The 27,855-nt window shown below is 44.3% G+C and overlaps 1 protein-coding gene across 1 annotated transcript; it reads left to right on the forward strand.

The window, feature by feature from the left end:
• Positions 1–1,026: 1,026 nt before the first annotated feature.
• On the forward strand, positions 1,027–27,855 carry LOC116980965 (E3 ubiquitin-protein ligase TRIM39-like). The gene is made up of 6 exons (XM_033033538.1): positions 1,027–1,780; positions 1,870–1,964; positions 22,867–23,100; positions 23,656–23,678; positions 23,770–23,888; positions 27,304–27,855. The coding sequence occupies exons 1-6, from the start codon at positions 1,369–1,371 to the stop codon at positions 27,834–27,836; spliced, it is 1,416 nt and encodes a 471-aa protein (XP_032889429.1). The 5' UTR covers positions 1,027–1,368; the 3' UTR covers positions 27,837–27,855.

Genomic DNA, 27,855 nt, shown 5'->3' on the forward strand with positions numbered 1-27,855 from the left:
TGTATAACTTCAAAAGAGTAGTACATGGTTTAAACATATTAAGAAGGTTAGTACCAATTTCATGCACGCAACCTCGTTCAGTTCAGTTCGCTGCAGTGCCGCTTCCAACTGATGCCAAGATGTCTAAATGTTTAAAAAGGAACTGCAGATGCGGGAAAAATCGAAGGTAGAGAAAAATGCTGGAGAAACTCAGCGGGTGAGGCAGCATCTACGGAGCGAAGGAATAGGTGACGTTTTGGGTCGAGACCTTCAGACTGAAGAAGGGTCTCGACCCGAAACGTCACCTATTTTTGTCTACGTCCGAACTGTCTAAATGTCTGCGCGGCGCAAGGTCCCCACGGGCTGTTAAAACCCGATACTGCATAATCTGCCGATATATTAACCCATTGCCCGTGGAGATGGTGAATCTGGAGCAGAGAGAATGAACAAATTCCGATGCTGGAGGCCGGCATCGACGTGGGAGCAGTGGCGGTGACTGAGACACAGAGAAACGAACAGGAGAGACCGCAAGAGCTACCCGGTTGTCTAACTTGAGTAATACACTGTGCTATTATTTACTTGTTTTTCATCAACTTCATGAGTTAATACAACACTGTTCTTAATAAACAAAACTTAACCTTCTTATTAAGAAAATAATGTAAGTAGCTGATCAATTTCTCAGGATGTAGATGTCGCTGCAAGAACAGCATTTATTACAAATCACTAGTTGCCCTCTGAGTAGATTGCTCGGACAATTCCAAGGACATTTGATCTTCAACCACTTTGAGCGAGTTGGATCTTAAACAAAATAAAAGTGTTGCGATCATCGTATTTCAGACCGTTTATTAGTTTCAAGCATTTGAGATGATTAACTGTATTTAAAGTGGGGGAAATACATAAAATTGTGTCCCTGTATTGTGCTGCTGGATTCCTCGTTCGATAAGAAAATCGCTGCCTCGCCACCGCACCCCAACCTCCAGTTGATGCCTCGAGTTCACCAGTTCCTATTGGATTGTGGCCCTTGAGTTAAAGCCGGCTTTATGTTTACTTCCATCCTGATCCCGGGCTGTGAACGGAGATGCGGGCGGCGGGTTCCACCGCCCAACAGGTGGAACGTCTCCTCAGTTACACCTCCTTAGCGCTGGTCCCAGTCCCTTTCTGTCCTGCCTTAGACAATCCCAGGGCAATCTCTCCGCTTTCGTCTATATTCAGGCCGGTTTGATGTCTAACTAACCCCTCCCTCGTGTGAGATTAGTTGGGAGTGGCCAGGACACTGAACACCAAAGATCTTATAGCGGATCTTTGCTGAACACTTGCAGCCAAATAACATTCATTCCCCGAGACGCCTGCGTGCGCAGTGGGAAACACTTTGAACCAGGAAGTGCCGGAATGGCTGCGAAAGACCCGGTCGAGAGTTGGACCGAGGAGGTAGTTTGTTCCATCTGCCAGAATATCTTCACCGATCCGGTTATACTGGAGTGTGGGCACAACTTCTGCCGCTCCTGTATCACACAGAGTTGGGACAGGGAGGGGAGAAACCCCTGCCCGGAATGTAGAGAAGAGTTTACAGGCCGCTCCCTCACGGTGAATCGGGCCATGGTTAGACTGTCTGAGAAAGCTCGAGCACTGAGCCCGAATCTCACAGCGAAGAAAAGTAAACTTCAGTGCGAGAAACATCAGAAAGAACTGCAGCTGTTTTGTAAAACCGACAAGAAAATGATCTGTTTGATTTGCGCGTCTGCGCAGGAACACACGTCTCACAGCTTCGAGCCGATAGCAGTAGCTGTTGAATATCTACAAGGTAAAAACAAATCAATTTTGATCACATAATTGTCTAATCTTTTCTTTATTGTCTGACATTTTTATTCTCTGATCTGAACCCAACCCCAGGATCAGGCAAAGCTTCTTTCGAATCACTCACAGAAAAAACATCAGAGATCCAGAAAATGGAGCAGAAACAGAAAGAGAGCATTTCTGGAGTTCAGGTGAGGCTGTGTACTATCGATGTAATTATTCTGAGTAGATTTGATCCCTGTGATGCGTGTAATAAATGGGCAACTCTATACAGCTCAGTAGTAGAGGACCCAAGCGGTCAAGGACTTTACTCCCTGGAACTCAGTAATCTGAAGATTGGTCTATTGCAGGTGTATAATATCATGAAACAAAATGATAGGGTGAATGCTCAGTCTTTTACCCTTAGTAGGGCGATCGAGAATGTGAGGGCATTGGTTTAAGGTGAGATGGAAAGGATGTAATACAAACAAGAAGGGCAACTTTTGTAGTGGGTATATGGAACGAGCTGCCGGAGGAGGTAGTTGAGTCAGGTACCATAACAACATCTAAAATATATTTGAACAAGTTCATGGAGAGAAAAGTTTTAGAACTATCTGGGCCAAATGCAGACAGGTGGAAATAGCGCAGTTGGGGCATCTTGGTCAGTATCTAACAGCTATTGAGGGAGTGCAGCATTGATTCTTGCTATTGAGGGCATGCAGCGGAGGTTCACAAGGTTAATTCCCATGATGGCGGGACTATATGCTGAGAGAATGGAGCGGCTGGGCTTGTACACTCTAGGATTTAGAAGGATGAGAGGGCATCTTATTGAAACATATTAGACTATAAGGGCAAAAATCAAAAGGGGTCACTTTTCAACATAATTGTATAAGGGGTAAGAGTGTTGTAAAAGCAAGCCTGAAGGCTTTGTGTCTCAATGCAAGGAGCATTCGTAATAAGGTGGATGAGTTGAATGTGCAGATAGCTATTAATGACTATGATATAGTTCGGATCACAGACACATGGCTACAGAGTGACCAAGGCTGGGAGCTGAACATCCAGGGATATTCAATATTCAGGAGGGATAGACAGAAAGGAAATGGAGGTGGGGTAGCATTGCTGGTTAGAGAGGAGATTAACGCAATAGAAAGGAAGGACATTAGCTTGGAGGATGTGGAATCGATATGGGTAGAGCTGCGAAACACTAAGGGGCAGAAAACGCTAGTGGGAGTTGTGTACAGGCCACTTAACTAGTAGTGGAGTTGGGGATGGCATCAAACAGGAAATTAGAAATGCGTGCAACAAAGGTAAAACAGTTATAATGGGTGACTTCAATCTACATATAGATTGGGTGAATCACATTGGCAGGGGTGCTGAGGAAGAGGATTTCTTGGAATGTATGCGGGATAGTTTTCTAAACCAACCATTCTTCTTGAATTTTTTGTAGAGGTTACTAGGGAAATTGACGAGGGTAAAGCAGTGGATGTTGTCTATATGGACTTTAGTAAGGCCTTTGTCAAGGTTCCTCATGGAAGGTTGGTTAAGAAGGTTAAACTGTTGGGTATAAATGCAGGAATAGCAAGATGGATTCAGCAGTGGCTGAATGGGAGAAGCCAGAGGGTAATGGTGGATGGCTGTTTGTCGGGTTGGAGGCAGGTGACTAGTGGGGTGCCTCAGGGATCTGTGTTGGGTCCTTTGTTGTTTGTCATGTACATCAATGATCTGGATGAAGGGGTGGTAAATTGGATTAGTAAGTATGCAAATGATACCAAGAAATGATACCAAGTTGTGGATAATGAAGAGGATTTCCAAAGTCTACAGAGTGATGTAGGCCATTTGGAAAAATGGGTTGAAAGATGGCAGATGGAGTTTAATGCTGATAAATGTGAGGTGTTACACCTTGGCAGGACAAATCAAAATAGGACGTACATGATAAATGGTAGGGAATTGAAGAATACAGTTGAACAGAGGGATCTGGGAATAACCGTGCATAGTTCCTTGAAGGTGGAATCTCATATAGATAGGGTGGTAAAGAAAGCTTTTGGTATGCTAGCCTTTATAAATCAGAGCATTGAGTATAGAAGTTGGGATGTAATGTTAAAATTGTACAAGGCATTGGTGAGACCAAATCTGGAGTATGGTGTACAATTTTGGTCGCCCAATTATAGGAAGGATGTCAACAAAATAGAGAGAGTACAGAGGAGGTTTACTAGAATGTTGCCTGGGTTTCAACAACTAAGTTACAGAGATAGGTTGAATAAGTTAGGTCTTTATTCTCTGGAGCGCAGAAGGTTAAGGGGGGACTTGATAGAGGTCTTTAAAATGATGAGAGGGATAGACAGAGTTGATGTGATCAAGCTTTTCCCTTTGAGAATAGGGAAGATTCAAACAAGAGGACATGACTTCAGAATTAAGGGACAGAAGTTTAGGGGTAACATGAGGGGGAACTTCTTTACTCAGAGAGTGGTAGCGGTGTGGAATGAGCTTCCAGTGGAAGTGGTGGCGGCAGGTTCGTTGGTATCATTTAAGAATAAATTGGATAGGCATATGGATGAGAAGGGAATGGAGGGTTATGGTATGAGTGCAGGCAGGTGGGACTAAGGGAAAAAAATTGTTCGGCGCGGACTTGTAGGGCCGAGATGGCCTGTTTCCGTGCTGTAATTGTTATATGGTTATATGGTTAACATGTAGAGGAACCAACGAGAGAGCAGGCTATTCTAGACTGGATATTGAGTAATGAGGAAGGGTTAGTTAACAGTCTTGTGTGTGGCCCCTTGGGCAAGAGTGACCATAATATGGTTGAGTTCTTCATTAGGATGGAGAGTGAGATAATTAATTCAGAAACAAGGATTCTGAACTTAAAGAAAGGTAACTTTGAGGGTATGAGACGTGAATTGGCCAAGATAGACTGGCAATTGATTCTTAAAGGGTTGATGGTGGATATGCAATGGAAGGCATTTAAAGACTGCATGGATGAACGACAACAATTGTTCATCCCAGTTTGGCAAAAGAATAAATCAGGGAAGGTAGTGCGTGGATAACAAGGGAAATCAGGGATAGTATCAAAACAAAAGATGAAGCGTACAAATTAGCTAGAAAAAGCAGCCTACCAGAGAACTGGGAGAAATTCAGAGTCCAGCAGAGGAGGACAAAGGGCTTAATTAGGAAAGGGAAAATAGATTATGAAAGAAAACTGTCAGGGAACATAAAAACTGACTGCAATTTTTTTTATAGATATGTGAAGAGAAATAGATTAGTTAAATCAAATGTAGGTCACTTTAAGTCAGAAACAGGTGGATTGATCATGGGGAACAAGGACATGGCAGACCAATTGAATAACTACTTTGGTTCTGTCTTCACTAAGGAAGACATAAATAATCTGCCGGAAATAGCAGGGGACTGGGGGTCAAATGAAATCCAGGTTGGCCGGGAAGTGGTGTTAGGTAAGTTGAATGGATTAAAGGCCGATAAATCCCCAGGGCCAGATAGGCTACATCCCAGAGTACTTAAGGAAGTAGCCCCAGAAATAGTGGATGCATTAGTGATAATTTTTCAAAACTCTCTAAATTCTGGATGAGTTTCTGAGGATTGGAGGGTAGCTAATGTAACCCCACTTTTTAAAAAGGGAGGGAGAGAGAAAACGGGGAATTACAGACCAGTTAGTCTAACATCGGTAGTGGGGAAACTGCTAGAGTCAGTTATTAAAGATTGGATAGCAGCACATTTGGAAAGTGGTGAAATCATTAGACAACGTCAGCATGGATTTATGAAAGGTAAATCATGTCTGACGAACCTTATAGAATTTTTCGAGGATGTAACTAGTTGAGTGGATAAGGGAGAACCAGTGGATGTGTTATATCTGGACTTTCAGAAGGCTTTCGACAAGGTCCCACATAAGAGAGTAGTATACAAACTTAAAGCACACGGTATTGGGGGTTCAGTATTGATGTGGATAGAGAACTGGCTGGCAGACAGGAAGCAAAGAGTAGGAGTAAACGGGTCATTTTCAGAAAGGCAGGCAGTGACTAGTGGGGTACCGCAAGGCTCAGTGCTGGGACCCCAGCTATTTACAATATATATTAATGATTTGGACGAGGGAATTGAATGCAACATCTCCAAGTTTGCGGATGACACGAAGCTGGGGGGCAGTGTTAGCTGTGAGGAGGATGCTAGGAGGCTGCAAGGTGACTTGGATAGGCTGGGTGAGTGGGCAGATGCATCATAATGTGGATAAATGTGAGGTTATCCACTTTGGTGGCCAAAACAGGAAAGTAGACTATTATCTGAATGGTGGCCGATGAGGAAAAGGGGAGATGCAACGAGACCTGGGTGTCATGGTACACCAGTAATTAAAACTAGGCATGCAGGTGCAGCAGGCAGTGAAGAAAGTGAATGGTATGTTAGCATTCATAGCAAAAGGACTTGAGTATAGGAGCAGGGAGGTTGTACTGCAGTTGTACAGGGTCTTGTGAGACCACACCTGGAATATTGCGTACAGTTTTGGTCTCCTAATCAGAGGAAAGACATTCTTGCCATAGAGGGAGTACAGAGAAGGTTCACCAGACTGATTCCTGGGATGTCAGGACTTTCATATGAAGAAAGACTGGATAGACTCGGCTTGTACTCGCTAGAATTTAGAAGATTCAGGGGGGATCTTATAGAAACTCACAAAATTCTTAAGGTGTTGGACAGGCTAGATGCAGGAAGATTGTTCCCAATGTTGGTGAAGTCCAGAACAAGAGGTCACAGTTTAAGGATAAGGGGGAAATCTTTTAGGACCGAGATGAGAAAAACGTTTTTCACACAAAGAGTGGTGAATCTCTGGAATTCTCTGCCACAGAAGGTAGTTGAGGCCAGTTCATTGGCTATATTTAAGAGGGAGTTAGATGTGGCCTTTGTGGCTAAAGGTATCAGGGGGTAGGAAAGAGAAGGCAGGTACAGGAATCTGAGTTGGATGATCAGCCATGATCATATTGAATGACGGTGCAGGCTCGAAGGGCCGAATGGCCTACTGCTGCACCTATTTTCCATGTTTCTATTAAGGGTTTGGTCACGCTAGAGGCAGGAAACATGTTCCCGATGTCTGGGGAGTCCAGAACCGGGGGCCACAATTTAATCATAAGAGGTAAGCCATTTGGAACGGAGATGAGGAAACACTTTCTCACAGTTGTGAGTTTGTTGAATTTGCTGCATTAGAGGGGTGGAGGCAGGTTCTCTGTATACTTTCAAGAGAGAGCTAGATAGGGCTCTTAAAGATAGCGGAGTCAGGGGATATGGGGAGAAGGCAGAAACGGGGTACGGATTGTGGATGATCAGCCATGATCACATTGAAGGGCGGTGCTGGCTCGAAGGGCAGAATGGTCTCCTGCACCTATTGTCTGTTGGCTACCCTTTGCTGTATGACTCCATGAAGTCTGTCATTCTAAGTGGTGCTGCTATCTGCTAGTTCTGGTGACCTGGTTCTGTCCAGTAAGGGTTAGTGGTCACACGAAATGGAATAGGTTGCAGGCATGGGCGGAAATCCAGGGAGGGAGGGCAGGGGGGCGTGCCCCCCATGTTTTCAGAGTTGGGGGACATCCCCCCGTGTTTTGTGAAACATTAATTTTGCAATCAGTTTCCATTTGGAGTCGCGGCCGCATGCATGGTCAGCTGGCTCAGACTCTAAAAAGAATTTGACTCTGAAAAGAAAAGACTCTGAAAATGTCATCCTTTGTCAATAATAAATGCTCATCTATTCCATATTCATTACAAGTATTGTGTCGGGTTTCATGAGTAGTGTACTGCAGAACTATTCGAGTCGTTTATCACTTAATTCCTCTGACTGAGACGAAAATGATGTGTTAACTGTCACTTTTAACTGCTACACCGATGAGCATTCCTTAATCCTTAGTAAATACTAGACTAAGTGAGACCCGTTGGGTCCCAGCATCATACGGGAGGGCTGGTCACCCAACACAATAGTCCACCTCTCCACCAATTCCAATAATGCTGGCCAGTGGGGGGCGGGGGGTCTTTATGTTGCGCTAGTATGGGTGTTGTGGGCCGAAGGGACTGGTTTCCAGAGAGCTAGTATGGACATTGTGGGCCGAATGGATTATTGGGCTGGCAGCTCAGTCATTGAGGCCTGGATGTACACTCACTCAGATCTGGCCCTCAGCTGTGAAACTGCCAGAAATTCTGCCCAAAATAGGTGACAGACTGTGAGAGAGAAGGGGGAGAGGTTGGACTGAATGGATTATCGGGCTGGCAGTTCAGTCACTTATGGCTGGTGGGCTGGCAGTTCACTTACTCAGGGCTGGTGGGCCGGCAGTGCAATCACTCACGGCTGGTGGGCTGGCAGTTCACTTAGTCATGGTTGGTGGGCTGGCAGTGCAGTCACTCACGGCTGGTGGGCTGGCAGTTTAGTCACTTACAGCTGGTGGGCTGGCAGTTCACTTAATCATGGCTGGTGGGCTGGCAGTTCAGTCACTTACAGCTGGTGGGCTGGCAGTTCACTTACTCACTGCTCGTTGGCTGGCAGTGCAGCCACTCACGCCTGGTACGCTGGCAGTTCACACAGTCACCCCTCATCCCTTCACGCCCCACTCTGCTCCTTGCCATTCCCCACCCGCCCCCCCACGCATTGAGTCCATCTCCCCATAACCTCCCCCCATGCACTCTTAGTGGCTCTCCCACAGAGCAGCCATTCCTGCCCTTTAGGTTCACATTGTGATGAAGAACATGCCGGCATGAAAAGTGGAAAAAGGATTTATTAAAGTTTAAAATGTGAATGACTCTTAAAATATAAGAACAATTTAAATGTTCAAGATGAGAATTATTAAGTTCTACCTCTTGTTGCTGCTCACTGCGTCTTTATGTCTCTTTGCTGTTGATAAAAAAAAGAGACAATTTAAATATAGAGAGATTGTGCGGTCAAATTGTAACCAAGAATATCTGAGAATTTATCTTAGAAGTCATCATTCAACGAAGCACGCTTTTAATGACAACATTCTTGGTCGAAGTTCCATCCTTCAGGAAAACTTTGAGATTTCCCTTCATCTTTCCTCGGCTAAAAGACACATATAGTTTTCCATATGTCAAGGTAGATCAACACCTTCTGCATTGTTTGTCCTTGTGCTTTATGGATCGACATAGCAAAACTTGATTGAATGGGGAATTAGGTCTGCTGAAGGGGAATGTCTTCACCTTCAGTTAAATTGAGTGCATACACTGCTCTCTGCTCAGCATTCAGCAGAGGCCCATTCTCCACAACAAATTGCTGTTGTTCAGTTCTATCGTATTGCAATTCCTGCAGCAATTCTGGATTGTCATCATCAAGGTGCATCCTTCCATTTCTTGGTTGTGGCAAATAAGAGAATTCCATTGTTTTGTTGTAATTCTAATTCCTCTGGACTCACTGAAGAATTTGTGCAAAACAATGTTTTGAGGCGGGGCTGTTGGGGTGGGGTGGGGGCATGGCAAACGTCCTGCAGCCGAGGGAGGGGGACGGCTTCAGGCGGGGGCTCTCGTGGGCTGATGAGGGAGGGGGTGTCCTGCAGTGGGGGATGGCAGCGGCCTCAGGATGGGGAGCATCCTATAGCCAAGCGGAGGGCAGCATCTTGAGGTGGGGATATCAGTGGGGGGGCGGGGGGCGGGGGGCGGTGAGCAACTTACTCATGGCCTCTGGACTCGCTCACTGCCTTGGGATTAACACATGGCCTTTGGACTGACTGACTGACTCACGGCTTGTGGACTGACTGATGCCCGACTTCTGGAGTCACGTCCGACTTTTGTAAACTGAAAACTGTAACATCCACATTGAGGAACAGCTGCTTCCTGACAGCCATCAGGCTATTAAACATAACAAATAAGCTCTGAACTATGAAAGACTATATTATTTGTACTATTTGTTATTTGTTGATCACACACACCCTCCGCCTCACACAGACACTCACACACAAACACAGCCTCACTCACACACACACAGACACGCAGACTCATATACACACACATACATACTCATATACACAAACACAGACATATAACCATATAACCATATAACAATTACAGCACGGAAACAGGCCATCTCGACCCTTCTAGTCCGTGCCGAACACATAATCTCCCCTAGTCCCATATACCTGCGCTCAGACCCCATAACCCTCCATTCCTTTCCCATCCATATAACTATCCAATTTATTTTTAAATGATAAAAACGAACCTGCCTCCACCACCTTCACTGGAAGCTCATTCCACACAGCTACCACTCTCTGAGTAAAGAAGTTCCCCCTCATGTTACCCCTAAACTTCAGTCCCTTAATTCTCAAGTCATGTCCCCTTGTTTGAATCTTCCCTACTCTCAGTGGGAAAAGCTTTTCCACGTCAACTCTGTCTATCCCTCATCATTTAAAAAACCTCTATCAAGTCCCCCCTTATCCTTCTGCGCTCCAAAGAATAAAGCCCTAACTTGTTCAACCTTTCTCTGTAACTTAGTTGCTGAAACCCAGGCAACATTCTAGTAAATCTCCTCTGTACTCTCTCTATTTTGTTGACATCCTTCCTATAATTAGGCGACCAAAATTGTACACCATACTCCAGAATTGGCCTCACCAATGCCTTGTACAATTTTAACATTACATCCCAACTTCTATACTCATAGATACAGACTCATACACATACAGACTCATACATACACACACACACACACACACAGACTCATATACACAAACACAGACTCATATATACACACATTCATACACACACACACACACACACACACTCATACATACACACACACACACACACACTCATTCATACACACACACTCATATGCACACACACAGACTCATTCACACATACACACACACAGACTCATTCACACACACACACACACACACACACATACACACACACACACACTCATATACACACACACACTAATTTACACACACATACTCATATACACACACACAGACTCATTCACACACTCACACAGACTCATTCACATGTTCACACACACACTCATTCACATGTTCACACACACACTCATTCACACACACACACACAGACTAATACATACACACTCACACACACATACATACACACACACATACACAGTGAAGCCACACACAGTGAAGCCACACACACACACACACACACCCAATACAAGTAACTTCAGAACGTTGAATATTCAGTGTGTAAAACGAATCTTTAAAGACTGCTGTACAGACTGCTGCTGAAGCAAAATCATGCTTTAAATAACATCTAACAAACACACACCATAGACAGAGCAGTTAGCTCCTGAATTATTAAACGGCACATGCACTCTGCGCCATCTTGACGTCACCCTCTCGCTACTTGCCACAAACCGGAAATGAAGCACGTTTATGCGGACGCACCCCGTCCGCTGACAAGCACTTTAAATAAGCCAAGCTATTGGGGAAAAAATACCGTACAAGCCGACAAACACATCCGTCCGCTGAAAAGCACATTAAAAAAGCCAATTAGGGCAAAACCACGCTGCAAGCCAACAAAAGACATTCGTTTTAGAGAGAGTACAGAGGAGATTTACTAGAATGTTGCCTGGGTTTCAGCAACTAAGTTACAGAGAAAGGTTGAACAACAGTGGCTGAATGGGAGACGCCAGAGGGTAATGGTGGATGGCTGTTTGTCGGGTTGGAGGCAGGTGACTAGTGGGATGCCTCAGGGATCTGTGTTGGGTCCTTTGTTGTTTGTCATGTACATCAATGATCTGGATGAAGGGGTGGTAAATTGGATTAGTAAGTATCCAGATGATACCAAGATAGGGGTGTTGTGGATAATGAAGAGGATTTCCAAAGTCTCCAGAGTGATTTAGGCCATTTGGAAGAATGGGCTGAAAGATGGCAGATGGAGTTTAATGCTGATAAATGTGAGGTGCTACACCTTGGCAGGACAAATCAAAATAGGACGTACATGGTAAATGGTAGGGAATTGAAGAATACTGTTGAACAGAGGGATGTGGGAATAACCGTGCATAGTTCCTTGAAGGTGGAACCTCATATAGACAGGGTGGTAAAGAAAGCTTTTGGTATGCTAGCCTTTATAAATCAGAGCATTGAGTATAGAAGCTGGGATGTAATGTTAAAATTGTACAAGGCATTGGTGAGACCAAATCTGGAGTATGGTGTACAATTTTGGTCGCCCAATTATAGGAAGGATGTCAACAAAATAGAGAGAGTACAGAGGAGATTTACTAGAATGTTGCCTGGGTTTCAACAACTAAGTTACAGAGAAAGGTTGAATAAGTTAGGTCTTTATTCTCTGGAGCGCAGAAGGTTAAGGGGGGACTTGATAGAGGTCTTTAAAATGATGAGAGGGATAGACAGAGTTGACGTGGATAAGCTTTTCCCACTGAGAGTAGGGAAGTTTCAAACAAGGTGACATGACTTGAGAATTAAGGGACAGATGTTTAGGGGTAACATGAGGGGGAACTTCTTTACTCAGAGAGTGGTGGCTGTGTGGAATGAGCTTCCAGTGAAGGTGGTGGAGGCAGGTTCGTTTTTATCATTTAAAAATAAATTGGATAGTTATATGGACGGGAAAGGAATGGAGGGTTATGGTCTGAGCGCAGGTATATGGGACTAGGGGAGAATACGTGTTCGGCACGGACTAGAAGGGTCGAGATGGCCTGTTTCCGTGCTGTAATTGTTATATGGTTATATGGTTTTGCTGAAAGCACTTACAAAAAAGCCAATTAGGGCAAAACCACTCAGCAAGCCGACAAAAGACATTCGTTTTGCTGAAAGCACTTTTAAAAAAGGCAATTAGGGCAAAACCACTCAGCAAGCTCACAAAACACATTTGCTGAAAACCACAGCTAACCGTGGAGTAGACACGCGTTAATTGTTATTCGCAGCTCAGAGAGCCGTCGCCCTCCAGCACGCCGAGGCGGGGAGGATGGCAATTAAAATAAAACATTAATAACTCTCTGATGTTTCATCGACGGGAAAAATCCTCCAGTCCAGGAAGGCGGAGGGGGGCTCTGAGCGAGGTGGCCAAAAATGACGGCAGTAGCTGGTGGCGTTCTCTCGGAAATCACAGCACTACGAGCCAAAAGCAGTCAATATCAGACTTTTAGTAATATAGACTAGAATAAGTGGGACCCGTTGGGTCCCAGCATCACACGGGACGGCTGGATACCCAGCACAATATTCCACCTTTCCACCAATTCCAATATTGCTGGCCTGGGGGGGGGGGGGGGGGGGCACTTTCTGTTGCGCGAGTATGAGTGTTGTGGGCCGAAGGTACTATTTTCCAGAGGGATAGTGTGGAGTTTGTGGGCCGAATGGATTTTTGGGCTGGCAGCTCAGTCACTGAGGGCTGGCAGCTCAGTCACTGAGGCCTGGCAGTACAATCACTCGGACCTGGCAGGCAGGCTGGCGGCTGAGAAACTGCCAGAAATTCTGCCCAAAACAGGTGACAGACTGAGAGAGAAGGGGGAAGAGGTTGGACTGAATGGATTATTGGGCTGGCATTTCAGTCACTTACGGCTGGTGGGCTGGCAATTCACTAACTCACGGCTCGTGGGTTGGCAGTGCAGTCACTCATGCCTGGTACGCTGGCAGTTCACTCAGTCACCCCACCTACATTCACCCCCCGCCCCCCCACTCTGCTCCTTGCCATTCCCCTCCCACCCACACATTCAGTGCATCTCCCCACAACCTCCCCTGATGCACTCTTAGTGGCTCTCCCACAGAGCAGCCATTCCTGCCTATTAGGTTCCCATTGTGATGAAGAACACACAGGCATCAAAAGTGCAAAAAGGATTTATTAAAGTTTAAAATGTGAATGACACTTAAAATATAAGAACAATTTAAATGTTCAAGATGAGAATTATTAAAGTTCTTTCTTGTTGTGCCTCTTGTTGTGTTCTGCTGCTCACTGCCTCTTGAGACTATTTCCTGTTGATAAAAAGAGACAATTTTAATATAGCGAAAGGTCAGCGGTCAAATTTTAAGAAGGAAAATCTGAGAATTTATCTCAGAAGTCATCAATCAACGAAGCACGCTGTTAATGACAACATTATTGGTCGATGCTACCATCCTTCAGGAAACCTTTGACATTTCCCTTCATCTTTCAACCAAAAGGCTTAGTGTTGCTGAAGACATCTTGAAGAGTTATGTCCACCGCTTCAAAGCTTTCTCTCCTAATCATTGGACATTCATCCCAAACAATGACTCACTTGCCTCATGAAATGTACCGTCTTAGAGTCCTTCTCGATGTTGCACAATGTATCCTTGGCCACTTGGATGGGTATCTTGAATCGAGAATGTGTAGGTCTTCCACCAGACATAAATGTAGCTGCTATCCCAGAGGATACTACAGCAATAGCCACATCACCTTGACCTCTAACTTTTCCTGACATGATGTTGAAAAAGCAGCCTAAAGACAATTTCAGTTGTTAATGAACACTGAAGATTTTGTGCAAAACATTTTTTCGAGGTGGGGGCTGTCAGGGTGGGGTGGGGGGTAGAAAATGTCTTACAGCTAAGGGAGGGGCATAGCTTCAGGCGGAGGCTCTCGTGAGCTGATGAGAAGGGGGGGGGGGGTGTCCTCATGCAGGGGATGTGAGCGGCTTCAGTAGGGGATGCATCCTAATGCCAGTCGGAGGGCAGCATCTTGAGGTGGGGGATGTCAGTGGAGGAGGGGGGGTGGTGAGCGATTTACTCATGACCTGTGGACTCACTCACTGCCTTGGGATTAACTCATGGCCTTTGGACTGACTGACTCTCAGGGCTTTTGGATTGACTGATGCCCGACTTCTGGAGTCACGTCCGACTTTTTTAAACTGAAAACTGTAACATTTACATTGAGGAACAGCTTCTTCCTGACAGCCATCACGCTATTAAACATAACAAATAAGCCCTGAAGTATGAAAGACTATATTTTTTGTACTATTTGTTGATCACACACAACTCCACCTCACACAGACTCACACACACACACAGACTCACACAAACAGACTCATTCACACACACACAGACTCATTCACACACACACACATACACAGACTCATTCACACACATACACACACAGACTCATTCACACTCACACACAGACTCATTCACACACACACACACAGACTCATTCACACACACACTCATTTACACACACACATACACAGACTCATTCGCACACATTCTCACACACATACAGACTCATTCACACACATTCTCACACACGCACACACACACTCATTCACACACTCATTCTTACACACACACACACATGGTCACACACACACATTCACACACACACACATATTCACACACACACACATTCATCACACACATCCTACACCTCACACAGACTCACACACATAAACACACTCACACACAGACTCATTCACACACACACTCATAGACACACACAGACTCATATATATACACACACACGGATATATACACATAGACTCATTCACACATACACACACATTCATTCACACACACATATACACACACAGACTCATTCACACACACAGACTCATTCACACACACACAGACTCATTCACACACACACACACATACACACACACAGACTCATTCGCACACACATTCTGACACACACACACACACACACAGACTCATTCGCACACACATATACATTCATACAAACACATATTCACACACATTCTTTCACACACACATTCACACACATACACACAGACTCATTCATACACACACACTCATTTACACACACACATACAGATTCGCATACACATTCTCACACACAGAGACTAATTAACACACACATTCTCACACATGCACACACACACAGACTCATTCACACACACATTCGGTCTCACACGCACACACACACATATTCACATTCACACAACCACATATTCACACACACATTCACACACATATTCATTCACACACACACACACACATATTCGCACACACATTCACACACGCACATATTCACAGTCACACACACACACATATTCACAGTCACACACACACACATATTCACACACACACTACTCACACACACATATATTCACACACATACATACACACAAACGCACACACACACACACACACACACATATATTCACACATACATATTCACACATACACACACACACAGCTTCAGGCAGGGGTTCTCGTGAGCTGATGAGAAGGGGGGGTCCTCATGCAGGGGGTGTGGACGGCTTCAGTAGGTGGTGCATCCTATAGCCAGGCGGAGGACAGCGTCTTAAGGTGGGGGATGTCAGTGGAGGGGGGGGGGGTGGTGAGTGACTTACTGATGACCTCTGGACTCACTCACTGCCTTGGGATTAACTCATGGCCTTTGGACTGACTGACTCTAACGGCTTGTGGACTGACTGATGCCCAACTTCTGGAGTCACGTCCGACTTTTGTAAACTGAAAACTGTAACATCTACATTGAGGAACAGCTTCTTCCTGGCAGCCATCAGGCTATTAAACATAACAAATCAGGGCTCTCGCTTAACTTTTTTTCCATGTTGCCAGCCGGGTGACCTTGACAGCTTTTTAAGTTGCCAAATGACAGTTTAGGTGGTCATTTAAGATGGCTTGCATGACGCGTGCGATAATGTGCTCGGATAAAGTGCGTAGTTATCAGTCGGAATTATACTCAATGAAGCATTCACATATTATTTCTGCTTCAAATAAAGTCACAAACTAAACATTTACCAATCAAGACATGATATAACCCACAATGACATGCAGCAAAATTATAAGACAGTATCTCAACTCTTTTTACACATTGCAGTTAATGCAATTTCTATTAGTTCTTTCCACTTCCAAACAAAAATGTGTTTGGATTATTCAGCGTATGATCAACCTGGGTCAATAAATCCTGGACCATGGTAACATATATGCGTACGTTAGTTGTGAATGTTGCTCATTAAATAACTACAGTACTGATACTCCATAGTAAGAGCATTGATTTGCTGTTAAAATGAATTCTGTAATAACGTGTCAATGGTAGCAGTGACAATCGAACACTGCGGTTTTAATGTTTCACGTGTTCACAATTTAATTAATCCATCTTTATGGATTAAAACAAATAATAACATTGGGAATGAAAACACATTTGATTGCATTCTGTTATCAAACATAGTCAATATTCGCTCTGAAGCCATTTCCAGGACAATAGGGTCAGGGAAGGGTGTGTGTGTGAATCAGTGCGGGGTGGATAGATGGCCGGTGGGGGGGTTAGAAGGCAGTCGGTGCAGAATGGATGGATAGAGGCAGGTGAATTAGTACGTTTTGGTTGGAGTAGGTAAAATTGTGAGGGGAGAGCACGGGGGATGTCAGTGGTGTTGAATGGGGGGTGCAGTACGGGATGGATGGGGGTAGACAAAAGTGCTGGAGAAATTCAGCAGGTGAGGCAGCATCTATGGAGCGAAGGAAATTGGCAACGTTTCGGGCCGAGACCCTTCTTCAGACTGTTCCCCCCATTCTTCTTGAATGGGAGGATCAGTACATGATGGATGGGGGGGGGGGGGAGATCAGCGCAGAATGAATGGGGGGGGGGGGGGGGGGGGTCAGTACAGGGTGGATCGGAGGGTCTGTGCAGGATGAATGGGAAATCACTCCAGGATGAATGAGGGGAAGGTGCAGGGTAAATGGATGGTGGATTAGTACAGGTTGGATAGGGAGAAGTGCAGGATGGATGGGAAAGGGGTAAGTACAGGGTGAATTGGGGAACCAGTGCAGGATGGATGAGGGGTGGGGGGGGGGGAGACGAGACAGGAAGGGGAATGCAGGGGATATCAGTGGGGACTGAATAGAGGCAGGAATGGGGAACAGTGCCGGATGTAGAGGAGGGGTCCCAGGATAAAGGGGGGTGGGGTGGAGGGGGCGTACGAGAGAGAGAGTGAGAAGGGGGGCAAGGTGGGGAGGAAGGAAGGTCAGCGCTCCTCGGACAACATCGCCCGCTGCCTTGGCCGTTGGGATTTCCACGCCACCGCCTCCCTCCTCCGCCAGCCAACAGCAAGGTGCGGGGCCGAGCGGTGCAGCTCAAAGATCCTACAGCTATAGGATCTTTGGTGCAGCTGCTTCAGAAGTGTCGGAGCGAACAGTCGGTCCCGCACAGCAGCAGCAGCGGCCACGACAGCAATCCCGCCAACGGCGAAAACCGCTTTCAAAACAAACCCTCCCGCACGCCGAGGCCTCCCCCTCCCTCCCTCCTCCCTGCCTCGGCGTGCTGGAGGGTTTTTTTTTAAAGCGCCGTTAGCAGCAAAGATCCTATAGCGGAGCTCTGCTATAAGATCTTTGGTTAGGGGGTTTGCAAGCAGCGGTCCTTATCAGGGCGGGCGGGGGGCGGGAGGAGGAGATGGAGCCTCTGTTCGGGGCCATCATTCGCTGCGACCCTTCGTCACCCCGCACCTAGTATCTTGCCCATGCATTACAGCCGTCACCGCCGACACAAAATGTATTTTTCTCCAGAGATGCTGCCTGACCCGCGGAGTTACTCCAGTTTTTGTGTCTATCTTTGGTACAAACTAGTATCTGGTTGCCAAGCTGGGAAAAATGACTCGGTGTTTAGGTTGCCCGGCGGCGCTTTGAGTGGTCAATGGCACCCGGGCAACTGTTAATTTCGAGCCCTGCAAATAAGCTCTGAACTACGAAACACTATATTATTTGTACTATTTGTTGATCACACACACCCTCCACCTCACACAGACTCACACACACACAAACACAGACTCACACACACACAGAATCATTCACACACACACACACACACACACACACTCATTCACACACACACAGACTCATTCACACACACACAGACTCATATACACACACTCATATATACACACACTCATATATACACACACTCATATATACACACACACACTCATTCACACACACACAGACTCATTCACACACACAGACTCATTTACACACACAGACTCATATACACACACACTCATTCACACACACACACACAGACTCATTCACACACACATATACACACACACAGACTCATTCACACACACAGACTAATTCACACTCACACAAAGACTCATTCGCACACACACACACAGGCTCATTTGCACACACATTCTCACACACACACATAGACTCATTCACACTCACACACAGATTCATTCACACACACACACAGACTCATTCACACACAGACTCATTTACACACACACACACACATACACAGACTCATTCACACACAGACTCATTTACACATACACAGACTCATTTGCACACACATTCTCATACACACACACACTCATTCACATAGACATTCTCACATATGCACACACACAGACTCATTCACACACACACATACATGGTCACACACACATATTCCCACACGCACATATTCACACAGTCATAGACACACATATATACATTCACCCACACACACACATATATATACACACATGTACACTCATTTTCACACACAGACACACTCACACACACATTTATTCACAAATATTCACACACATACATACATATTCACAAACACATTCATCACACACACCCTACACCTCACACAGACTCATACACACACAAACACAGACTCACACACAGACTCATTCACACATACACACAGACACACACACTCATTTGCACACATATATACACACACACAGACTCATTCACACACACAGACTGATTCACACTCACACAGACTCATTCATACACACACAGACTCATTCATGCACACACACTCATTCACACACACATATACACACACACAGACTAATTCACACACACACTCATTTACACACACTCATTTACAGACTCATTCGCACACACATTCTCACACACAGTCATTAACACACACATTCTCAAACATGCACACACACAGACATTTACACACACACATATTCATTCACACACACACACACACACACACACATATATATATTCACACACATATTCACACGCACATATTCACACACTCACACATATTCACACGCACATATTCACACACACACACACACACATAGACATCCACACACACACACACATATACATGCACACACACACACACATATACATTCACACACACACATATACATTCCCACACACACACATACATTTACACACACACATATTCACACAGACACACTCACACACACCCACACACACCCCCCACACACACACACTAGGCTTCAGAGGCTTCAGCTGTGGGCCCTGGGGACGGTAATAACCTCAGGATTCTTCCAGTTTCCAGCCCATGTGGACTAGTGCAGATCTGTACCACGGATTTAAAATACACTTGACGACATGCTGGACAACATAATATAGGACAGGACACTTTCAAGCTGTACTATGGAAACCAAGCTATTAAAACCAAGCAATATATAAATGATCTGCATTATAGGCAACCTAAAACTTTGCATTCTTGGATGTATTAAACACGATTATCTATATTACTAAATCTATTACTAAATCTCTTAAAATACACATATATTCACACACACACACATATATACACACATACACACACACACACACATTCACACATACACACACACACACACACACACATTCACACATATATTCACACACACACACACACACACACACACACACCCACGCACACACACAATCAATACTAAAATGCCAAGTAACTTCAGAACGTGTTTTTTTAAATTTGTATATTATTAGAAGTACAATAATGTGGTACCTTGTAGATACCTAATATATATTGACATGTTACATTTTATTTACAACTTATTTTTTTTAGCAGTAAATGGAAGAAAAGAAAGAGAATAGTAGAAAAATAGAGAAGTGCGTGATATCGATCAGTGAGGTGAAGGAAAGAAGAAAAGAGAGAAAATAGAGAGAGAAAAAAGGCGATAGAAAACAGGGGACTGAAGGAGAAATTGCTATTTATTATCTTGACCACCCTTCACCCGATCCTGAAACAGTTAATTTCTGCAGTTATGTTGCACCATATGCTTGTAAGACGTCGATAAATGGAGACCAAATCATTAAGAATTGGTCTGCTTTGTCTGTTAGGAGTCGCCACAAGAACATATTGGATATACAGTGTGTAAAACGAATCTTTACATCCTGCTCTGGAGGCTGCTTCTGTAACAAAATGCTTCTTTTAAATAACATCTAACAAACACACACACACAACTAAAATGCCAAGTAACTTCAGAACGTGTTGAATATACAGTGTGTAAAACGAATCTTTAAAGCCTGCTGTAGACGCTGTAGAAACTCATTACAACAAATAAATTTTCTTTTCTGTAAACATTTATGTTAAACAGCCAACAGAAACAAATTTGCAAGCTCTTTACCACATATAAATTTTCTTTTCGGTAAACATTTATTTTAAACAGCCAACAGAAACACATTTGCAAACTCTTTACAACAAATATTTTCTTTTCTGTAAACATTTATTTTAAACAGCCAACAGAAACAAATTTACAAACTCTTTACAACCAAACATTTCCTCAAGAAAACACAGACACACACACACTCACATCCAATACTAAAATGCCAAATAACTTCAGAACATGGTAAACAGACATAAAACGTTTAAAGCCTGCTGTAGACGCTGCTGTTGCTGAAACAAAATGCTGCTTTTAAATAACGTCCAACAAACACACACTTACCATAGAGAAAGCAGCCAGCTCTGTAGAATTATTCAGCAGCGCCTGCAACTCTGTGTGTCTTCTGCAGTCAGCGCCTTCTTGCCTCCGACCGGAAATGACGTTATCTACGCTTCTCACCGATAACCGGAAATGACGTCATCGATGCCATCTTGCAACCCAGCCAAAATCACAAAATGAGCGCCAAATTTAAACTTAAACACAGTTCTGATCAAATAAAAACGTTTATTCATGCTTTATCCATCTGAAAACGGTTGCAACCAATTTAAAACCCAAGAGAAACAAATTTGCAAACTCTTTAAAACAAATGTATTTTATTTTCTATAAACATTCATTTCAAAGACAATAGAGACAAATTTGCAAACTCTTTACAACAAATGCATTTCATTTTCTATAAACATTCATTTCAAAGACATAAACATTCATTTCAAAGACAATAGAGACAAATTTGCAAACTCTTTACAACAAATACTAAAATGCCAAGTAACTTCAGACCATGTTAAACAAAATACATATCAATTGGCTAAAAAAGCACATGGAGAGGACGCACCGTGGAGTAGAGCCGCAGCTCAGAGAGCTGTGACCCTTTCGCTTCGTGGGTCCGGCAGAGAGTGACTGAGGCAGGACACTTCCGGGTTTTATAGTCCCTCCCTCCCCCCTGCCGCCAGCGGGGGCAGCAGAGAGAATGGGGAATTTTGTAAAAATATCTCTGCCATTTTTCATCGACGGGAAAAATCCTCGGCACACATGCGACAGAGGGGCGCTCTGAGCGAGGTGGCCAAAAATGACGGCCGTAGGTGGCGGCGTTCTCTCGGAAATCGCAGCACAGTCGGCCAAAAGTGGTGAAGAACAGAGATTTAGTAATATAGATAATCGTGTTTAATACATCCAAGAATGCAAAGTTTTAGGTTGCCTATAATGCAGATCATTTATATATTGCTTGGTTTTAATAGCTTGGTTTCCATAGTACAGCTTGAAAGTGTCCTGTCCTATATTATGTTGTCCAGCATGTCGTCAAGTGTATTTTAAATCCGTGGTACAGATCTGCACTAGTCCACATGGGCTGGAAACTGGAAGAATCCTGAGGTTATTACCGTCCCCAGGGCCCACAGCTGAAGCCTCCGAAGCCTAGTGTGGGTGGGTGTGGGTGTGTGTGTGTGCGCGCGCATGCAGCGGCCGCCAAGAAAATGCATCCCCCCATGTTTTGCTAGCGGTTTACGCCCCTGGTTGCAGAGACTTGAATTGGAGAAATGGAAATGATGTGCTTGTACATTACTTTCACCAAATATTTCTGAATTATTAAGACAAGCTCTTAAATTACCAAGGTAATTACAGCTATTGATTAAATACAGGTAAATGGGATTAGTGTAGATACGTACAGAGCCCAGCATGGACATGTTGGGCCGAATGACCTATTTCTGCGCTACAGGGTTCGACAATGACCAGCCAAATGTCACCTTCCATGTCATGAGGAAACACAGCAGAGTGACACAATATATTAATTCTCATCTTTCATCTGACAGAAACAGTCACACAACCTTCAGTCACAGGTCACATCCCAGTTTGTTGAACTGCACCAGATTCTCACTGAGAAAGGGCAGCACTTACTCAGAGATATCCGGGAAGAGGAGAAGAAGATTGTAAAATCAATGGAGAAAAATCTTCAAGAGATTCAAGAATATTTAAAATCCATTCAGGAGGATCTCTCAAAGTTACAGGAACACACAGACCACAAGGATGGCACGATATTTCTGAAGGTGAGGGGTTACACTACAGTTTGGTGAAGTGAAAATGCACAGTCACAAAATGGTGGGTTTCTGAAATAAATGTAGCATTTACCAGAACTGGGTGAATGTTCGTCTGTTCCATCTACTCGCCACATCCGATAATAATTCCTTAAATTCCAGGAATCCTCGTGTATTTATCCCACTTCAACTTAAATTTATCTGCAATATTATCTTCAGTCCGACCTGTGAGTTCCACGTTCTGTTTACTGCATTTCTTATGGAATTCATTAAAGGCCACCTTACATTTCAGCTTAGATTTTTGTCTCCCCAAAAGTTGTGATAATATTTCTAATCCCCACCCATTTAAATCCACCACTGATCTTAAAATGCTCAATCGCATTATCTCTGACATATTCTCCAATATAATCCCACTACTTACCTGCTGTTACAAGTAAATTACATACTCTCAATTATTTTCATCGACATTCCTATGTTTTATTATGGAGCAATTTGGTGAAAAAGCAGCTGTCAGGATCAAGATGATCCATCTCCATCAATTAAGATTTGTGTTTTTGTTTATTTCAGGAAGAAGCTGGTTGCAAGAGGAGGTAGGACATGTTTTTGACAATGTATGTTTTAAGAGAACAGCTGAAAAATTTGCGAATGCTCAGTGAATAAATAGCTGTTAAATATTTGTAGGGTTAGTGATGAAGCCAAACTAATGTCGGTGGAAGATGGTGCGTTACCGATTGAAAAGTTTGATCGCACCTTTTTCTACAACATGGCATTGAGAGAAACATCTGATATCATCAAACGAGGTAAAACTAATACTTTTTCCATTGTTCTTTTTAATTACATCTTTATGTAATACTTAGAAGTGAAGATCAATAGTACTAATGAACTCTGGGGAAGCATCGCAGACTCAAAGCGAAGTTACTTTGCGCTTGTATAAATCCTTTGTCCTGGGAGAATGGGTTTGCTGTGCTGGGTGAATTTGCATAGACTCGAGAGGTCAAGTGCATTTCAGGAGATCTCAGTGAAACAATAAGTCCTTACAGGGCTCAGTGGGCTGCATGTAGGGAGGGTGTTACCCCTGTCCCAGGGGTCTGGGGCCAATGGACACCCTTTCAGAATATGGGCAGGACCATTTAGGACAGAGGTAGGGAGACATTACAGCACGCAGAGACCGGGGAAACTTTGGAATTCCCTGCACCGTTGACAGTGGAGACTCAGTCATTCAGTGCTCTTGCAGCCATCGAGCCATGGTTGTACATTACACGGTTAGGCCCTTTGGCCCATCACGTCCATGACCACCTTTTTTCCAGCCACACTAATCCATATAACCATATAACCATATAACAATTACAGCACGGAAACAGGCCATCTCGGCCCTACAAGTCCGCGCTGAACAATTTTTTTCCCTTAGTCCCACCTGCCTGCACTCATACCATAACCCTCCATTCCCTTCTCATCCATATGCCTATCCAATTTATTCTTAAATGATACCAACGAACCTGCCGCCACCACTTCCACTGGAAGCTCATTCCACACCGCTACCACTCTCTGAGTAAAGAAGTTCCCCCTCATGTTACCCCTAAACTTCTGTCCCTTAATTCTGAAGTCATGTCCTCTTGTTTGAATCTTCCCTATTCTCAAAGGGAAAAGCTTGATCACATCAACTCTGTCTATCCCTCTCATCATTTTAAAGACCTCTATCAAGTCCCCCCTTAACCTTCTGCGCTCCAGAGAATAAAGACCTAACTTATTCAACCTTTCTCTGTAACTTAGTTGTTGAAACCCAGGCAACATTCTAGTAAATCTCCTCTGTACTCTCTCTATTTTGTTGACATCCTTCCTATAATTGGGCGACCAAAATTGTACACCATACTCCAGATTTGGTCTCACCAATGCCTTGTACAATTTTAACATTACATCCCAGCTTCTATACTCAATGCTCTGATTTATAAAGGCTAGCATACCAAAAGCTTTCTTTACCACCCTATCTATATGAGATTCCACCTTCAAGGAACTATGCACGGTTATTCCCAGATCCCTCTGTTCAACTGTATTCTTCAATTCCCTACCATTTATCATGTACGTCCTATTTTGATTTGTCCTGCCAAGGTGTAACACCTCACATTTATCAGCATTAAACTCCATCTGCCATCTTTCAGCCCATTTTTCCAAATGGCCTAAATCACTCTGTAGACTTTGGAAATCCCATTAGCTTACATTAGAACGGTATTATTCTACAGTCTGAAGAAGAGTTTCGGCCCGAAACGTTACATATTTCCTTCGCTCCATAGATGCTGCTGCACCTGCTGAGTTTCTACAGCATTTTTGTGTACCTGGTATTATTCTACACCTCGTTTATTAAATCGCAGTGCCTTTTGAATGTACATGATTCCACCACATCCTCTGGCAAAATATTCCAGGTATCAACAACTCTCTGTGTGACGAAAACCTACCACTCAAATCCACATTAAAACTCCATCCTCTCGTGTTAAACCTGCGCCCACCTGTTTTGATATCCCTGTATGAGCATAAGGTTTCGAGGATCTAGCCTATATCCTGCTGCAGACTTTGACAGACTTCCTCGTTATGTACATTACCCATTCTCTGCAAACTTAGTAGTCACACCTCCTACATTCACATCCAAGGTATGAAACCATAAGATCGACAGCAAATGTTGTAACACAGATCTCTGCTGCACACCACCAGTCACAGACCTCCAAGCAGAAAAATCATCCTTCTACCACTACCTTCTACCTCCAAACACAAAGACAATTTTGGATCCATGTCACCAGCTCGCTTGGATCCCACCTGCCTTCGCTTTCCGGAACATTATTAGTTCCCTCAGTGAAGATCATATATTGGTTCACAGTGAGATCAGCGTGTACTAAGAGGACTCTTGTCAGCTCAAGACTTAGAAAAACTTGTACATGCCTTTATCACTAGTAGGCTAGATTATTGTAACGGTCTCCTTGCAGGTCTTCTGAAAAAAACTGCCAGGCAGCTACAGCTTGTTCAGAACACTGTTGCTACAGTTCTAACAAAGACCAAAAAATTTGAACACATTACACCAAATCTTAAATCCTTACATTGGCTCGCTATATGTCAGAGAATTGATTTCAAAATCCTGCTGCTCACCTATAAATCACTACATGGTTTAGGACCAAAGTATATCACTGACATGCTTCCACTATATAAGCCTTCTAGACCGCTAAGATCTTCTGAAACCAATCTGTAAGTGATTCCCAGAGTAAATACAAAACATGGGAAAGCTGGATTTAGTTACTATGCAACAAATAGCTGGAATAAACTTCCTGAAGATTTAAGACTTGCCTCAACTTTGACCACATTTAAAACAAGACTGAAAACTTTTATGTTTACTTTAGCTTTCAGCTAAATCTTAACTACATTGCACTTTTAACTTTTGCACTTTTTATAATGCATTTTTAATTTTGCTTTTCTTTTCTTTTAATTCTATTTTATTTCATTTTATTATTTCATTTTATTGTATGACATGTTTTTATGTGAAGCACTTCGAGTCTGCCTCGTGTATGAAATGTGCTATATAAATAAAGTTGCCTTGCCTTGCCTTGCCTTCTTGGTTGTACAGACGCAACAAATCCACGCGTAAATCTCCGCCCTTCCAGCGACCCTACTATCACAAGTCTCCACACATTCTATCCAACTATCGATTAGTCAACCTGCTTTTTTCCATGGTCCGAGTCACCCCTCCATCTGTCTCACCCTCCCACGCAGGAAAGCAAGTAAACAGTAGCAGATTACCTCACCCGTCTAGTCCACTCCTGTTCAGTATGACCACGGTAACTCCACCCCACATCTTTACATCCTTTTTAACGACCTCTAATTACCACTCACATTCCAATCTGTCCCTCCCTCGCCATCTACTGGCAAGGTATTTGAATGTCTGCCTTATTTCTCCATCCCCACCCACAATGTCTCGTTCATCGTCATTTTCCGCATTCAGTTTCCCCGTCCGCACGGACCACCCTCTCCCGTTGCCGATAACCAGCGGAATTTCCCCACTCCTGCCCGTTAAAATATTCCTGAAAAGATGTCTGTTGTCCATACGATGTTTATGTGATCAAACCCCGGGCAAGGTTTCAGGCCGAGCGGCATCTCCCCCGGTCCCGGGGCCGCGCTGCCCGAGTCTCCCCCAGACCGACCCCCGGGGACTCTCTGATTCTCTGCTCCTCCCCCCAGTCTCTGTCACCCTGGATGTGGAAACAGCGCATCCGCTGCTCGAGGTTTCTGAGGATCGGAAGAGTGTGAGATGGGCCTGGACCCGGAGGAGACTCCCTGACACCGGGAAGTGGTTTACAGTCTGGCCGTGTGTGCTGGGATCAGAGGGATTCACATCGGGGAGACATTACTGGGAGGTGGAGGTGGCGGGGAGTCAATGGTGGAGTCTAGGAGTCGCTGCAGAGTCTGTGGAGAGAAAGAGACCGGTCACACTGACCCTGGAGACTGGAGTCTGGAGCATCAGGCGGCAGGGTGACGAGTTTGATGCAGTCACCTCCCCTCCATCCCGTCTCCCCGCCCGTCCCATCCCCGGGAGGGTTGGAGTTTATCTCAGTTACGAGTTCGGGACAGTTTCATTTTACGACGCGGACACCAAGTCCCATCTTCATACCTTCACTGGGAATAAATTCACGGAGAAACTTTATCCTTTCTTCGCGGCTTGGCGTAAAGAGCAATGGCTGAGAATCTGCTCCGGTTCCGCTCTAGGTGTGTAAAAGGGTCGGGTCCCGGGAC

Source organism: Amblyraja radiata, chromosome 15 (assembly GCF_010909765.2).
Source record: "Amblyraja radiata isolate CabotCenter1 chromosome 15, sAmbRad1.1.pri, whole genome shotgun sequence".
Classification (NCBI taxonomy): domain Eukaryota; kingdom Metazoa; phylum Chordata; class Chondrichthyes; order Rajiformes; family Rajidae; genus Amblyraja; species Amblyraja radiata.

What these genes read in the sequence shown, in the direction of transcription:
- LOC116980965 (XM_033033538.1), top strand. Translation starts at nt 1,369, where the DNA reads ATGGCTGCGAAAGACCCGGTCGAGAGTTGGACCGAGGAGGTAGTTTGT. An exon ending in AGCTGTTGAATATCTACAAG is followed by an intron (nt 1,781 to 1,869) that starts GTAAAAACAAAT and finishes ACCCAACCCCAG; the next exon opens with GATCAGGCAAAGCTTCTTTC. An exon ending in GAAGCTGGTTGCAAGAGGAG is followed by an intron (nt 23,679 to 23,769) that starts GTAGGACATGTT and finishes AAATATTTGTAG; the next exon opens with GGTTAGTGATGAAGCCAAAC.